The sequence below is a fragment of the Rhagoletis zephyria genome, unplaced genomic scaffold (assembly GCF_001687245.7).
Source record: "Rhagoletis zephyria isolate East Lansing unplaced genomic scaffold, Rhagoletis_zephyria_1.1 Rzeph_scaffold_00945, whole genome shotgun sequence".
NCBI lineage: Eukaryota > Metazoa > Arthropoda > Insecta > Diptera > Tephritidae > Rhagoletis > Rhagoletis zephyria.
The window spans coordinates 157667-171077 of NW_016158029.1; the positions used below are offsets into that span (position 1 = coordinate 157667).

At 34.1% G+C, this 13411-nt stretch overlaps 1 protein-coding gene across 1 annotated transcript in view; it reads left to right on the forward strand.

The window, feature by feature from the left end:
- The window catches only part of Pkc53E (Protein C kinase 53E), a gene marked incomplete at its 3' end in the record, with an annotated part of 91647 nt that extends 78373 nt beyond the window's left edge, over window positions 1–13274 (forward strand). Inside the window, exons 5-13 of the mRNA XM_017614993.1 lie at window positions 7880–8008; window positions 8114–8270; window positions 9216–9333; window positions 9392–9502; window positions 9567–9695; window positions 10344–10609; window positions 10861–11062; window positions 12170–12358; window positions 13145–13274. Coding sequence (XP_017470482.1) covers window positions 7880–8008; window positions 8114–8270; window positions 9216–9333; window positions 9392–9502; window positions 9567–9695; window positions 10344–10609; window positions 10861–11062; window positions 12170–12358; window positions 13145–13274 — 1431 coding nt within the window. The remainder of the gene's footprint in view (window positions 1–7879; window positions 8009–8113; window positions 8271–9215; window positions 9334–9391; window positions 9503–9566; window positions 9696–10343; window positions 10610–10860; window positions 11063–12169; window positions 12359–13144) is intronic.
- Between the last annotated feature and the right edge of the window lie 137 nt (window positions 13275–13411).

Sequence of the window (13411 nt, forward strand, 5' to 3'; positions counted from 1 at the left end):
TGTATTGTGTTGAAAATACAACAAGAATATATCGTGGCCATCAATGCAAAAGGTCCTATTCGACAAATTTGGAATTTTACAGGAGTGGCAAAAAACTTTTTAGATTTACATAGGAAGTGATTATGCAGTTGTTCGCAAGATGCCAATGAAAAATTAAAAAAAAAAATTATTTTCTGAAAAGTTGTCAAATAGTTCCTTTTGCATTGAGAATGAAGATATGCGCGTAGAATACTCGTATGAGCAATAAAATATATGGAAATTTGAGAGGGAAGCAGTTAGAATAACGGCAATTTGTTGAGACCATTGGGAATTAAATAGAGGTGAAATCTCTAGCAGAAGTTAAATGGAGTAAAGAATATGCTTTACAATCTAAGAAGTTTGTAACAGATTTTTGAATCAGCACTATTTAGTACCACGTTTAAAATACATTTTTCTCATGTTAATGATAGTTTGATAAAAACTTCATTTTGGCAAATAGTTTTTTATACCACTTTTTATACTAATTGCTCGAAATCTATTTTTGCATTTTGGAGTTATCTGAGACCAAATTAAGACGATAATTTATATCAGTTATAATAATATTTATATTACGATACCTGTGAGTTGATGCCAATTTTTATACAAGTTTTTAATTGCGGTTTGGAAATATTTTATTTATATTTTTTTTTATATTTTTTCTTTTTCAAAACTTATTAAAAGTGCATTACGGTAATGGTTAGTTCTTATTATTATACTAGTTTATACCAATTTGTATGCCAGTTTTTTATTGGTTTGCTCATTTTTTTTGTCCTTTGGAGACAATTTGGAGTTATAACAATATTATTTGCTTAAAGTTGATATTTTATCTATACCAGTTTATACCAGTTTTAAAATCAATTGCACACATTTTTTTATACATGGGCAAATCCGAGAAATACTCAACAAAAAACGGTAAAAATGCATTCCATTCAAATTCTCGCATTTTTTGTATCAAAAAATAACATAGTACAATATACAGGGTGTCCTAGACCATCCGTTTACCCGCTCTAAAATGGAGGAAAATGGTTTTTACTGAAAATTGTTGGTGGTATTACCGACTTCCGGTTTCGTTCGGAATGGATCTCCAGTTAAAACAATGGACTTCTGGTCTGTTTAATCCACTTCCGGTCGAAACCCGAAACTAAATGATAGAGCCTCTCCGAATTGGTAATTCATATTTTTTCGTTTTTCAATAACAAATTTTACTCATTCCAGAAATCTAGCACGAGTTGATGCTCGAAGATCATTTAGAGGTTGAAAAATCACTTCTGAGAAAAAATTTTCTAACAAAAATTACGTATTTTTATCCCCATAAACCGAATCCGTGGTAAAAACATGTATGTCTAATTTGAAAAAAAAAATGGACAGTTTAAGCCACCTCCGGTCGAAACCGAAAGTCGATAATACCACCAAAAGATGGAGCATCTCTGATTTGGTAGGTCATATTTTCGCGGCTTTTCAATAAAAAACATTTCCCTCCATTTTAGAGGGGTGGACTGGTGGTCTATGACACCCTGTATATTACATTCATATTTCCTTTCATACTTATTCAAAAAATTGTATTTACATTTTTACTTCTTGAAACAAAACTCTGAATAGCCTTAGTTTTAAGTACTAGATCTTTTAATAATATATCAATATATCGTTTTCAAAAAATCTATTTTCTCCACGGCAAAAAAGATAAGTAATTTCCCGAACGTAACGTAATAATTTTCTCTTCAAAGTAATTTTTTAGATTTTGTTCTCCATATATGACGATTTGCAGACATTTTTTGACTTTGATGGCCTTTCACAATAGCTTCCATTTTGCGTAACGTCCGACACAAATACACCGCCATTAATTTTAATTCCAGTTTCCACAATTTTGTTCTCATAAGTATGGCTTTAAACATTTCTTTATAACGTTCAAATTTTTTAAATTATGACTTTTTTGCTGACCCAAAAAATAGCAAGTGCCAATTATCTGATTCTAACGATATTGCCTTATTTCACCTTTTTTACTTTTAGACCACTTCAACTGGCACACTTAAAAAAATTGTTATTCTTTTAAACACAAACCTTCCACTTTATGTATATCTGCTGATTCAGGCTTTCCTATTTACATATTCACTCTATTTATACGCAAAGTAAATATGTATGTATGCACTCTGTAAACAGCGTCTTCTTGCAGCTCAAGTACTTTCTCAGCAAATTTACAGAATGCACTCAACAATCTTAAGAGCTCAACAAATGACTGAATGCCTAAAATGGCATGAATGCCAGTCACTATTTACTGATAACAAACAGGAGGAATTCATTATTCTGGCGTAAAGAGTAACCGACAGCACAACTAACTGTCGAGTGAATTTTCATGCTGATAACCACAATTTCTGACTTGTCTTTCTCGTGTATCCTTTCTTGCTTCTATACTTACTGTTTTGTACATACCAATATTTGCTTTGCTTATTTGCACTCCTTGCAGAGCAGCGCAACACCCAAGGTTACTGGCCCTTGATGAGCCTCGTTTAGTTGGCGGAAAACAGCAAGCAAGCAAGCAAGCACATATTGGCTTCGCCTTTTGTTATATGAAATTTTGGTTTTGATGACAAACCATTTGTCATGGTGTGGTTGTTGGCGGTTAGTTAGCGGGTTCATTTGTTGTTATACCCTTTCATTTCAAAGGCTTTGTGGGTGTGTAGCAAGCTTGTCGCTATACTTTGTTGGTTAGTAAGTTGCCCCGAGCGGTTGGTTAAATGGGTCTGCGCTTTTCATTTTAGCACTCAAGCCCTTAGCCATTTCCATACCCTACTCCATCATCCTAGCTCACCGCACCACCGCGTTAGATGACAAAACTAATTTTGCACATGGCTTGGCAATTTCGCTAATATGACCCATATGCCTGCCCAACAAATTCGTACGAATAGTATATGGAAATTCATGGTAATAATAGCCAATAGGCAAAAGCGGGCAACATCAAGTCAGGAAAATGAGTGAAACACAAAGTGCAAAGTGAAGTGATGTGAGCTGGGGCAAAAATAGACATACATATGTACATTGTTCTATTACACAGTTATGTATGTTGATAAGTACATAAGTAAGTTTGTGTGTGCAATACTGAATTCAGAGGGTAGATAGGTGAAATTTGGGGTGATTGAATAGAGAATTGATTGGTTTTGGGTTTGAAATCATAGCGAAAGCAATAAGAAATTTTTCGACCAGTATTTCATGATGCGCATGCACGCATAAATAAATAACACTGGATCACAAATTTGAGTTATTTTTGGTTCCACGGATGTCCCTATCCTGTACCCAACCATAATTGCCTGCTGATTCTGAAAATCGTGTTTATTTTTTTCTATTGATAAGGTTTCGAGATGTTTTTCAATTTTCCGTTATTCGACTTAAAACAAAAGGCAGTTCCACTTAATCACGAATATCTTGCGAACCAATTTAATAATTTAATACGAAATACGTTTAACGAAGTTCTCCATAAACCGTATATACGTCACTTTTCGACAAGCCTGATGGTTTCTCAAAAATTAATTAATAATTCCAAATTTTTTTTTTTTTTTTTTTGTTGGAAAAAGTCAAACTAGAACAGGGAAAAAATTTAAACAACTAATTAAAAAAAAATACGTATAACACAAGCTTTTTGTGGAGGTATCTCTTTCCATTTAAGTAATATGTATATGTTCTAAATATGAAACAAATCGGATCATAAATACGGATTTTCCAAATATCTCTGATACTGCGCCACCTATCGGACAAAATGTTTGTGGAGTTATTGCTTTTCATNATTTAAACAACTAATTAAAAAAAAATACGTATAACACAAGCTTTTTGTGGAGGTGTCTCTTTCCATTTAAGTAATATATATATGTTCTAAATATGAAACAAATCGGATCATAAATACGGATTTTCCAAATATCTCTGATACTGCGCCACCTATCGGACAAAATTAATTCGGAGTTATTGCTTTTCATGTAGGTAATATTTATTACAACTGTGAACAAATATCGGACCATAAATACAGGGTTTTCAGATATCTCGACACCTGTATCACCTAGCGGATTAATTCATGTTTCATATTACATAGATTGTAATCGGACTCTCAGCTAAGTGTGAAGTTTCAAATCTCTAAATCATCGGTAAGTTGGTTAAAGATTGACTGCGAAATTTGAATATACGCAGGTGCAACACAATAAAAGCTTGTAAAAAAACAGATTCTGTTTAAATTTTTTTAATTTGTGTTAAAGCCTGTTCTGTTACAAAAAAAAAAAATAAGCTACTAAATAAAAAAGGAATGAGTGGTCCATCGAAAATACGCAAAGATTTTTTATATGAAATATTAGCAGGAAAGGATGTTACTCATACATGTACAATCGCTGTTATTTAACAACTTTTAGTCTCGCCTTTTTTATTTATGCTTTTTCAAACTGGTATAAAAACTAGTATAAATTTTCAAATGAGTAATTTCATATGAAAACTGTGTTAACATTTAATTGAATCAAATTCATTTTAGCTTTTTAAAACAAAATTTTAAAACTGGTATAAAAAGTTAATGTATCGAATATGTAACTAAATACTAACTTTTTCAGGAAATGCATAAAAAACAATATAATACAAAAAGATAGAACTGCTATAAGTGTTATTTTTAACTGGTATAAATAATGAACATTTTCACCAACTGTTTATTTTCGACGATCTTAAAGGAATGTGCTTTGAAAACTGGTGTAAAACTGGTCTGAGGACTGGTATAAACTGGTATAAAATTTTATGCCGGCAGAGATGCTCATTCTTTTGAATTTGGTTTATTAATTGGTTTTTTTTCTGTATATATGTATTTGGTACACATATCTAACCCAACATCTAATATCAAGCATCCTTTTATAGATAACACTATTTTAACACTTTAAGCGGCACTCAGAATGCATTTTTCGCTTCACGTTCGCCGACTTAGATGCGTGAAAAGCCATTCCTTTGATGGACTTCGTACAACTTCTCAACGCTGTCCATTATTTGCACGCTATTTAACAACTATTTCTGCTACCACTACCACTACCACTTTATTTCTTTTGTTACAGGATTTTTTGCAGCTCTTTATCCCGATATCAGCCACAAGCCATGCATACTCTAATTCTTATAATAACTACACAGAGCGTTTTTTATGGTCGGAGATGTATCTCGAACAGCATTGAATGCGCATTAGACATGCTCTAATAATTTTAGCAAAAAAAAACAGCTATTGTAGATACATAAATTTGTTTCTACCAATAAATACATATGTATGTAAGTTTGTATGTAAATTTATACCGCATTGTTGTTTGGATGAGTCGTAATAAAAAAAAGCTTCAGGACAGTGCATGCATGCAATACAAATGAATAGGAGAGACTTTTCGAACAAGGTGATTACTTGCATACATACTACATATACGACCTGTTGCTGCAGTACAATTGTATACATACATATACACATGTATTTACATATTTATGTACTCCAACCTAGCTAGTTTGTGTTTAACGTGCACATTCATTCAGCTTTCAATTTCCGCACAAAATTCCAATTCATCGCACGGCAACCAATCAAATCGCAATGAATTGAATCGAATGCACAATTGAATTGCAATGCAACGAACCTGTGTGAAAGTTGGCTTTGGCTTGGCTTGGCCCTTGCGAAGGGTGCAATGCATGGCCGAAGAATCTACTACCTTTAACGCTGCGACGTTTACAACTACCGTAACTGTTAGCTGAAATTGTTTGTTATTGCAGCAACAGTTGTAAATAGCAAAAGCAGCAAAATCTTTGCAGTGCATATATTTTAATACATATCGGCATTTCTCATCGCCACTAGGCAGTTAGCTTGACTTGAATTATAATTTCCGTTAATTTAAATCCAATTCCCGTGTTGAGCATTTGAATTAGGTTATTTGCTATTGATTTTAAATAAATGTGAGTAGGTAACTATGCATTTTTAAGCTGGGCTGAGTATTAATTATAGCAAGATAGTATCGTCGTCGACTTGCTTTACAGCATTTGGGTCTAATTTCCGCGCTGAGTGAAATACTTGTAAAATCTACTAACTGCAAATTGCTCGGTAATGATCTTAGGCTGGGAAATGTGATGGGCTTAATCAGTAGCCCCTTCACTATTTGCGCTGTAGGCCCCTAAAGGAAGAACTGCAGTCAGATTCTGCAAGCTGTGGAGATACTATTTTTCCCCTCCTACTAGTTTTATAGGAATTGAGCCTATCTAATCTTTAATGAATTATGTGCGTGAGGCACCACCCCTCGAAAGAAACTCGGAAGAAATTGTTAAAGTTTTCAGCTTTTCGACTACAGAGCCGAAAATTTAGTCCGACTTCTAACTGGCTTAACAACTGTACAAAGGGCGCAACTATTTACCGGACCATTCCAGAGTACAATCATATATATACATATGTAGTCCCCAAAGTATAACAACTCTTACTACAAAATAAATTTTTTTTACAGAATTTAATAGATTTTATTGGCAACGGCAAAATTAAGCACAACGACTACAATTTTAGTTTATTTACGTATCCAAATACATTCAAAAAACGTGCAGTTTGCTTACCCGGAAAAGAAGACGAAACGACTAAATTGTCATTAGTTTTCGTATCCGGAAAACGTTCGAAAATAATGATGTTATTTGAAAGCAATAATTGTATTTTATTTATTTAAGCTGAACATTTGAAAGTATGTACACGTAGTCGACAGTACCTGAGCGTGCAGAGGAGCATGCTGGTTAGCTTTCAGAAGTTGCCGGGTTCGAATGCCGCTTCCTTATTTAAATTTTTTCCGAATCATGAAAAAGCATCGGCGAAGTGCAGAAGGATAGCGTATTGAACGAAAAATTCAATAAAAAAAAATCAGAAAAACAGCCAAATACGTATCCGTTTCAAAACAATTTTCGGTTGTTTTCTGTACATTCGTTTCTGCCGCGCACTTAAGTGGAATAACGGATGAAAAATGGAATGGAGAGGAGCAATGGAAAAAGAAACTTTGTAACTGTAAATCTGATATTAAAAAATGGTCTTATTTGTTGTAACCTACAAACAACACAAATTAAAAACTGTGCCTTAAGAGCCATTATAATTTTTCTACATATTAATAATATTTTCTAACTGTTATAAAAAACTGCCTGCTGCAAATAAATAAAATCAGAATTCATGAAACTGGTATAGATGCTGCTATAATTTTTAAAATGCCTAATAATACTGTCTAAGTGGCATGAGAAATTTTAAATGTTAATTGATGAAACTGGCATAATTTCCAAGACTTGCTTTAATTTCTCTATGAAACTATTTCACAGAGATTCTGCCTTAAGCTCAGAGTTTCAATAAAGTAAAATATTTTTTTTATGATATATATTTTATTATTTAGTCAATAAATCGATCTGAGTTTTACGTAGTCTGATAAATACATAAATATAAAAAAATAGTCATTGCGTACAGGATGAACAGGTAAGTCATATAATAAAAAAAATTCTACTCTGATATCTGCGTCGGTTTAAGGAGCAACCTAGGATTATTGCATATACTTTTCTCGTACCTTTGCAAGTCCATTATATCGTCTGCATTTGTAAGTGTGCGTACGTATTTTTGTTGATTGTATTAAAAATGTCCTTGCGTGCGAGTGTGTGGTCCTTTTTATGTTCTTTATTACTTTTAAACTTTCACTTGGCGCTCTGCTTTTCGTCCGAATAAGTTTTTTTCTTTTATTGCAGCTAAAAGTTGTACAGAAACTTTTTCCCATCCAACAACAATACTAAGTACATAGTTTTAATTATTTTTTAATTATTTTTTTTTATAACTATTGCTTTCACATACTTTCGTTGACCTGTTGGTTTGGATTTCGTGCTGCAGCATGTGACATGAACGTTCATGCCCGCTGTAAGGAGAATGTGCCGAGCTTATGTGGTTGCGATCATACTGAACGTCGCGGACGCATCAATTTGGAATTGAATGTGAAGGAGAATTTGCTGACGGTGCAAAGTAAGTAGATTAACCAAAGTTTTATGATGGTTTAAGAGAATATTTAATCGCACACATTTCAAACAAAAAGATAGTTAATTAATTTTGGTTTTCTCTAAATTACAGTCAAAGAAGGCCGCAATCTCATTCCAATGGATCCAAATGGTCTCAGCGATCCATATGTCAAAGTCAAACTGATTCCAGACGAGCATGAAAAGTCAAAGAAAAAGACGCGTACAATTAAGGCATGTCTGAATCCTGTGTGGAATGAAACCATCAAATAGTGAGTAATAATATTTGTCCACATGTACAGTAGGGTGGTTTTAAAAAAATTAAACAATTTATTTTTTTTTTTAATTCGACAAAACTTTGACTTTGACTCAGCGATTTTATGAGTTTATATGAATAAGTTTCAAAAATTTTGTCGAATTTTGCTATTCATTTATTTTTTTAATATTTTTTCAAACTCCTAAAAATGTGTTTAAAATTTTAAAATTTTTTGTTCTACGTACAGAATAAAAGGATATCCCAGTATTGTTATTGTAATAACCCCATTTAAAATTTAGATATTGATAGTTTTAGGACCACCTTAATATATCGTATGCAAAATTATTTGAAGTATATTAGAAAAAAATATAAAAAGTTTTAATTTTTTAGTATGTATCTCAAACAATGAGCGCTACTAAAAAGCACGACAGTTCAGCAAATGTGATGCTGTTTAAGCTATTTCCTTATGCGTGAAAGCTTGTCATTTTAGTGGAAAGTTCTTTTTGCGTGAAAGCTTATAGTGAAATATGTTTTGTTTTGTCAAGTGAAAGCGTTTATTGCACAATTTTTAGAGTTTATAACTATTCCTTTTAAATAATTTTGCGCAGGTCGTTTGGAATTAAAATTTCAATAACTTCAAGACATATTAAAATTTTATGGGCCCAATTCCCATTATGGGTTTATATATATAAAAAAAAACGCATAAGCTTTTAACCCTACCTTTGGTTAAGTAAAATCTTATCAAAACTTCAAGATTACATGTAATTTTCAGTTCTACAGACTACTTTTTATGATTTTCAAGGAAATGAAAAATATAAAAGTGGCGATTTACTTTTTAAGGTCAGACTTTTCGAAAACTTTTTGGTATTTTTTATTTCTCTCGGATTTCTCCTCTTCTGCCGAACTTCCCGTTCGAAGGTTTTAGTTAAAATTAAATCCACCTTTCATTTTCTCTTTATAGTGATCTCAAACCTGAAGATAAAGATCGCCGCGTACTCATCGAGGTCTGGGATTGGGATCGTACATCGCGCAATGATTTCATGGGCGCGTTGTCCTTTGGCATATCTGAAATTATTAAGGTGAGTAATTAAAAAAATATTATTTTCATAATTTTCCCAACTTGCGTTCTTCATCCAGAACCCCGCGGATGGCTGGTTCAAATTGCTCACACAAGAGGAAGGTGAATACTATAATGTGCCATGCGCTGATGCCACACAGGATCTGCTTAAACTCAAGAGTCAAATGCGGGTGCGTTGCATTTGAAATGAAAATGGCAATCTTTATTATTATTATTGTTTTTTTTTTTTCATAGAAATCATCACAAAAGAAACCGCTGGTGATGCGCAGCGATACAAATGCACAGACACCATCCAAAAAGGATATGATACGTGCGACGGATTTCAATTTCATCAAAGTGCTGGGCAAGGGTTCATTTGGCAAGGTGAGGGAAATAGAGAGAGAGAGAAGGAGAATAAAAATGATAATAAAATGCATTTGTTGACACTTTTATACATGACAGATAATATTTGTACAGTGAATCCCCGATATAATGAAGTTAAAGGGGTTGAACAAATGCTTCGTTATGTCGATAGTTTCGTTATATTTATAGAACATCAAAACCTCAGTGAAACGAAAAATGCAAAAATTTTTAAAGTTTTGTTTTTTTTTATAACTGGAATCTAACCGTTAACATATTCAGAATTTACTATATACTGGCCTATGAGTCGACACTTTGTTATGGTCGTACTTTTTTTCATCTATGAAGCATTTTTGTGTGGAAAATTTCGCAACAACGAGTATTTTTCAGGGGATTCAGCAAAAATTTTATTATATTGAGTTTTTCGTTTTATCAATGTTCGTTATGTCGAGACTTCACTGTATTTTTCATGTATGTGTGTGTGTGCGTGCACGTGTGTACATATGTGTACACTTATTGAAAACTTATATAAAATTTCTTAATAAAATTCCGAGTTTTTAATATTGAAAATGTGTAGGGTACACACTTTAATTTACTTTTATACAGCTTTTTTTATTTTTACACACTGTACTTTAATTTTTTATATCTATTATTTTTTATCTTTTCCCACAGGTCATGCTGGCCGAACGCAAAGGCACAGAGGAACTCTACGCCATTAAAATACTCAAAAAGGATGTCATCATACAGGACGATGATGTCGAGTGTACAATGATTGAGAAGCGTGTGCTGGCGTTAGGCGAGAAGCCGCCATTCCTGGTGCAGCTGCACTCGTGCTTCCAAACACTAGACCGGCTCTTCTTTGTTATGGAGTACGTCAATGGTGGCGATTTGATGTTTCAAATACAACAATTCGGAAAATTCAAGGAGCCAGTGGCTGTGTAAGTATTGGTAAAGCAAATAACAAAACACACACACATATACACATAAGCACAACTGAGCACTCTCTAACTGCGTAGATTTTACTGGCCTCTGATAAGTGACTTTTGTAAAGTGGCTGACCTTTGTGAAGTGGCCAATCTCAGAGATACTTACTTTTTCTTGCACTATTACTGTATCCTTTTTACAAATTTCTTTATTTCATTTTCCTTTTAACTACAAATGTATACTTTTTTTTTTCATCTGCTTCTAGCTTTTACGCCGCTGAAATTGCCGCCGGTCTCTTCTATCTGCACAGCAAAGGCATTTTATATCGTGATTTGAAATTGGACAATGTCCTTTTGGATGCCGATGGTCATGTTAAAATTGCCGACTTTGGCATGTGTAAGGAGAATATTATTGGCGATAAGACAACAAAGACATTTTGCGGCACACCCGACTACATAGCACCCGAGGTGAGTGACATTAATCGAATGTCTATTATAAGCGTTTGCGTGAGTATTGTTATGACTCGCAGCTACATAAATGGGTCAACAATTTCGATTTCATTTCAAAGATAAACACAATTTTGTGCGTGTGACAGTAATCAGTTCAGCCCAAGTCGATAGACACGTGGGAGTATGAGCGAGTTTTACTATAAAAAAAGGCATGTCGAATTTATATTTTATTTTTGAAACAATTTAGATAACGAATGTGAATTTTATGGGCGGATATTGTCAACGAGCAGTAAATTATTTTGGCGGGAGTTGGAATTAGCGAAAACAGGGTTTTGATTTTTGTGCAGGGTGATTCAGTAAGACCTCAGATTCTCTTTTTTAAATAAAACAGAAGAAAATATGTCGAACGGTTTATTTATGTCATCTTCTTTCTTAGTCTATGGCATTTATTTGCAATGTCCGTTAAATGCCCACCACGACTCTGGCAACATAGGATGCGCATATAGAAATTTTCTACACATAACTGTTTGTCATAGTTGGAGCTGTATATCATTTATAATGCTTATAATTTCGTTCTTGAGCTGTGTATCTCGTTCCTGTAACAATTCGCTACCAAGGCGAGTTCATATATATTGTTGCTCTCTATTGCTAATGAGTAGTAGAGAATGACGGATATTCTCTTCCAGTAGAGAGAAAAGTTACAGAAACGAGCTAATGGAATCGTATCCAGATTATTAGCATATTTAGTCTATACTTTTCACGTAGTCCCAAAGAAAAGAGTCCAATGGATGGATGAATGGATATGTTCTTTATTTCGGGAAAGCTCTCATGGTATTACTATATGTTTTTCGAAATAAAGAAGTCCAATGGTGTTAAATAGCAAGATCTCTGTGGCTATTTGGCCTCGTTGTTTTGTGAGATGATGCGTCCTGAGAACGTCGTTCGCAATGGGGCCTTTGTTTCATGCGCTCATTGGCAAGTGGCAACGTCGTGTGCCATGATGAACTTCCTTAACAAGGCACAACGTAGTTTCGTTCCAAAATCCATTACATTCAAATACTTTTCCTCACACCTTTTGGCCTCTCTTAAAATTTCTATTCATCGCTTTCTTTCTTCACTTAACAGATCATCCTGTATCAACCCTATGGCAAATCCGTGGATTGGTGGGCCTACGGCGTGCTGCTCTACGAGATGCTGGTTGGCCAGCCGCCCTTCGACGGTGAAGATGAGGAAGAATTGTTTGCTGCTATCACCGATCACAATGTCTCCTATCCGAAGAGTTTGAGCAAAGAGGCCAAAGAGGCATGCAAAGGGGTAAGTTGAATTTGCTAAAGACTAAAATATTTATATGCAAGCCAAAATGTTTAGGTCTGTTTACTGAAGCACTACAATTTAAGCTCCAGGCTGAAATTTTATTCAAATTTTTTAGTGTCTGTTTCTGTGGCCGGACGACATTCTTAATTATGCAGACATGTGTTGTTGGGCATAAATTAATTTTAAATGTGCCGCAATGCTATGCTACGCACAGCAATAAATAAATAATACACACACAATGTAGATAAATGCTATGCATGATAAGTGTATTTTCATTGTTTATTGTTGTCCTTTATTCCTTTTGTAGGCGTATGGCCACGGATACTGGCAGAGAATTTGGAAGGTCAAGCGTATTTTCAATAATTAAATGCAGATTTTCGAAAGCAGAGTATGTGTATGTGGGTTCAATATTTTTGGGAGCTTGGAAGTTTAAATATTTTTATATCTAGTCAATTCAGTGGGCGTTTTTTTTGTAGTCACACCATTGGTACAATACAAGGAACTTCTTTTGAAAAATTTTAAAATTTTGTTTTTCGTGATTGCGATAAAGAAATACATTTATGCATTCACACGATTGGTATACAATTTGCCCAATCTTTTTATACTGCTTTCAAATTATCGAAATCTGATAAAGTCACTGAACCTTATAAGAAAAATCAATGTGTTTAGCCATTTTAAAACTGTTGCGTGTCCGATGGGCCTATAAGTATGCAACATTAAATGATTAAGCTACTAGCGTTAAATAATTTGTTCCTTTTTCTACTTTTCACACATGTGTGCTGGTAGATACACGCCTTCATCGTCCTTTTCGCAAGGAAAATAAATTTCAAGGTGATGAGCAACTTAGCTTTGGATAAGGCCGCCGTCAACGTCCTCACAGAAGTGAAGTATCTGGGTTTTATCCTGAACTCGAAATGTTAGTGGAGGTAATTCTTGAACTCTGGCCACTGCAGCATACAGTTGAAGAGGCTGCAAAGCGAACTCTTTCAAATTTCGCATGAGAAGGCTTTAGGAAAGGTAACGCTTTACCAACTCAGAACAGGAACTATCTAG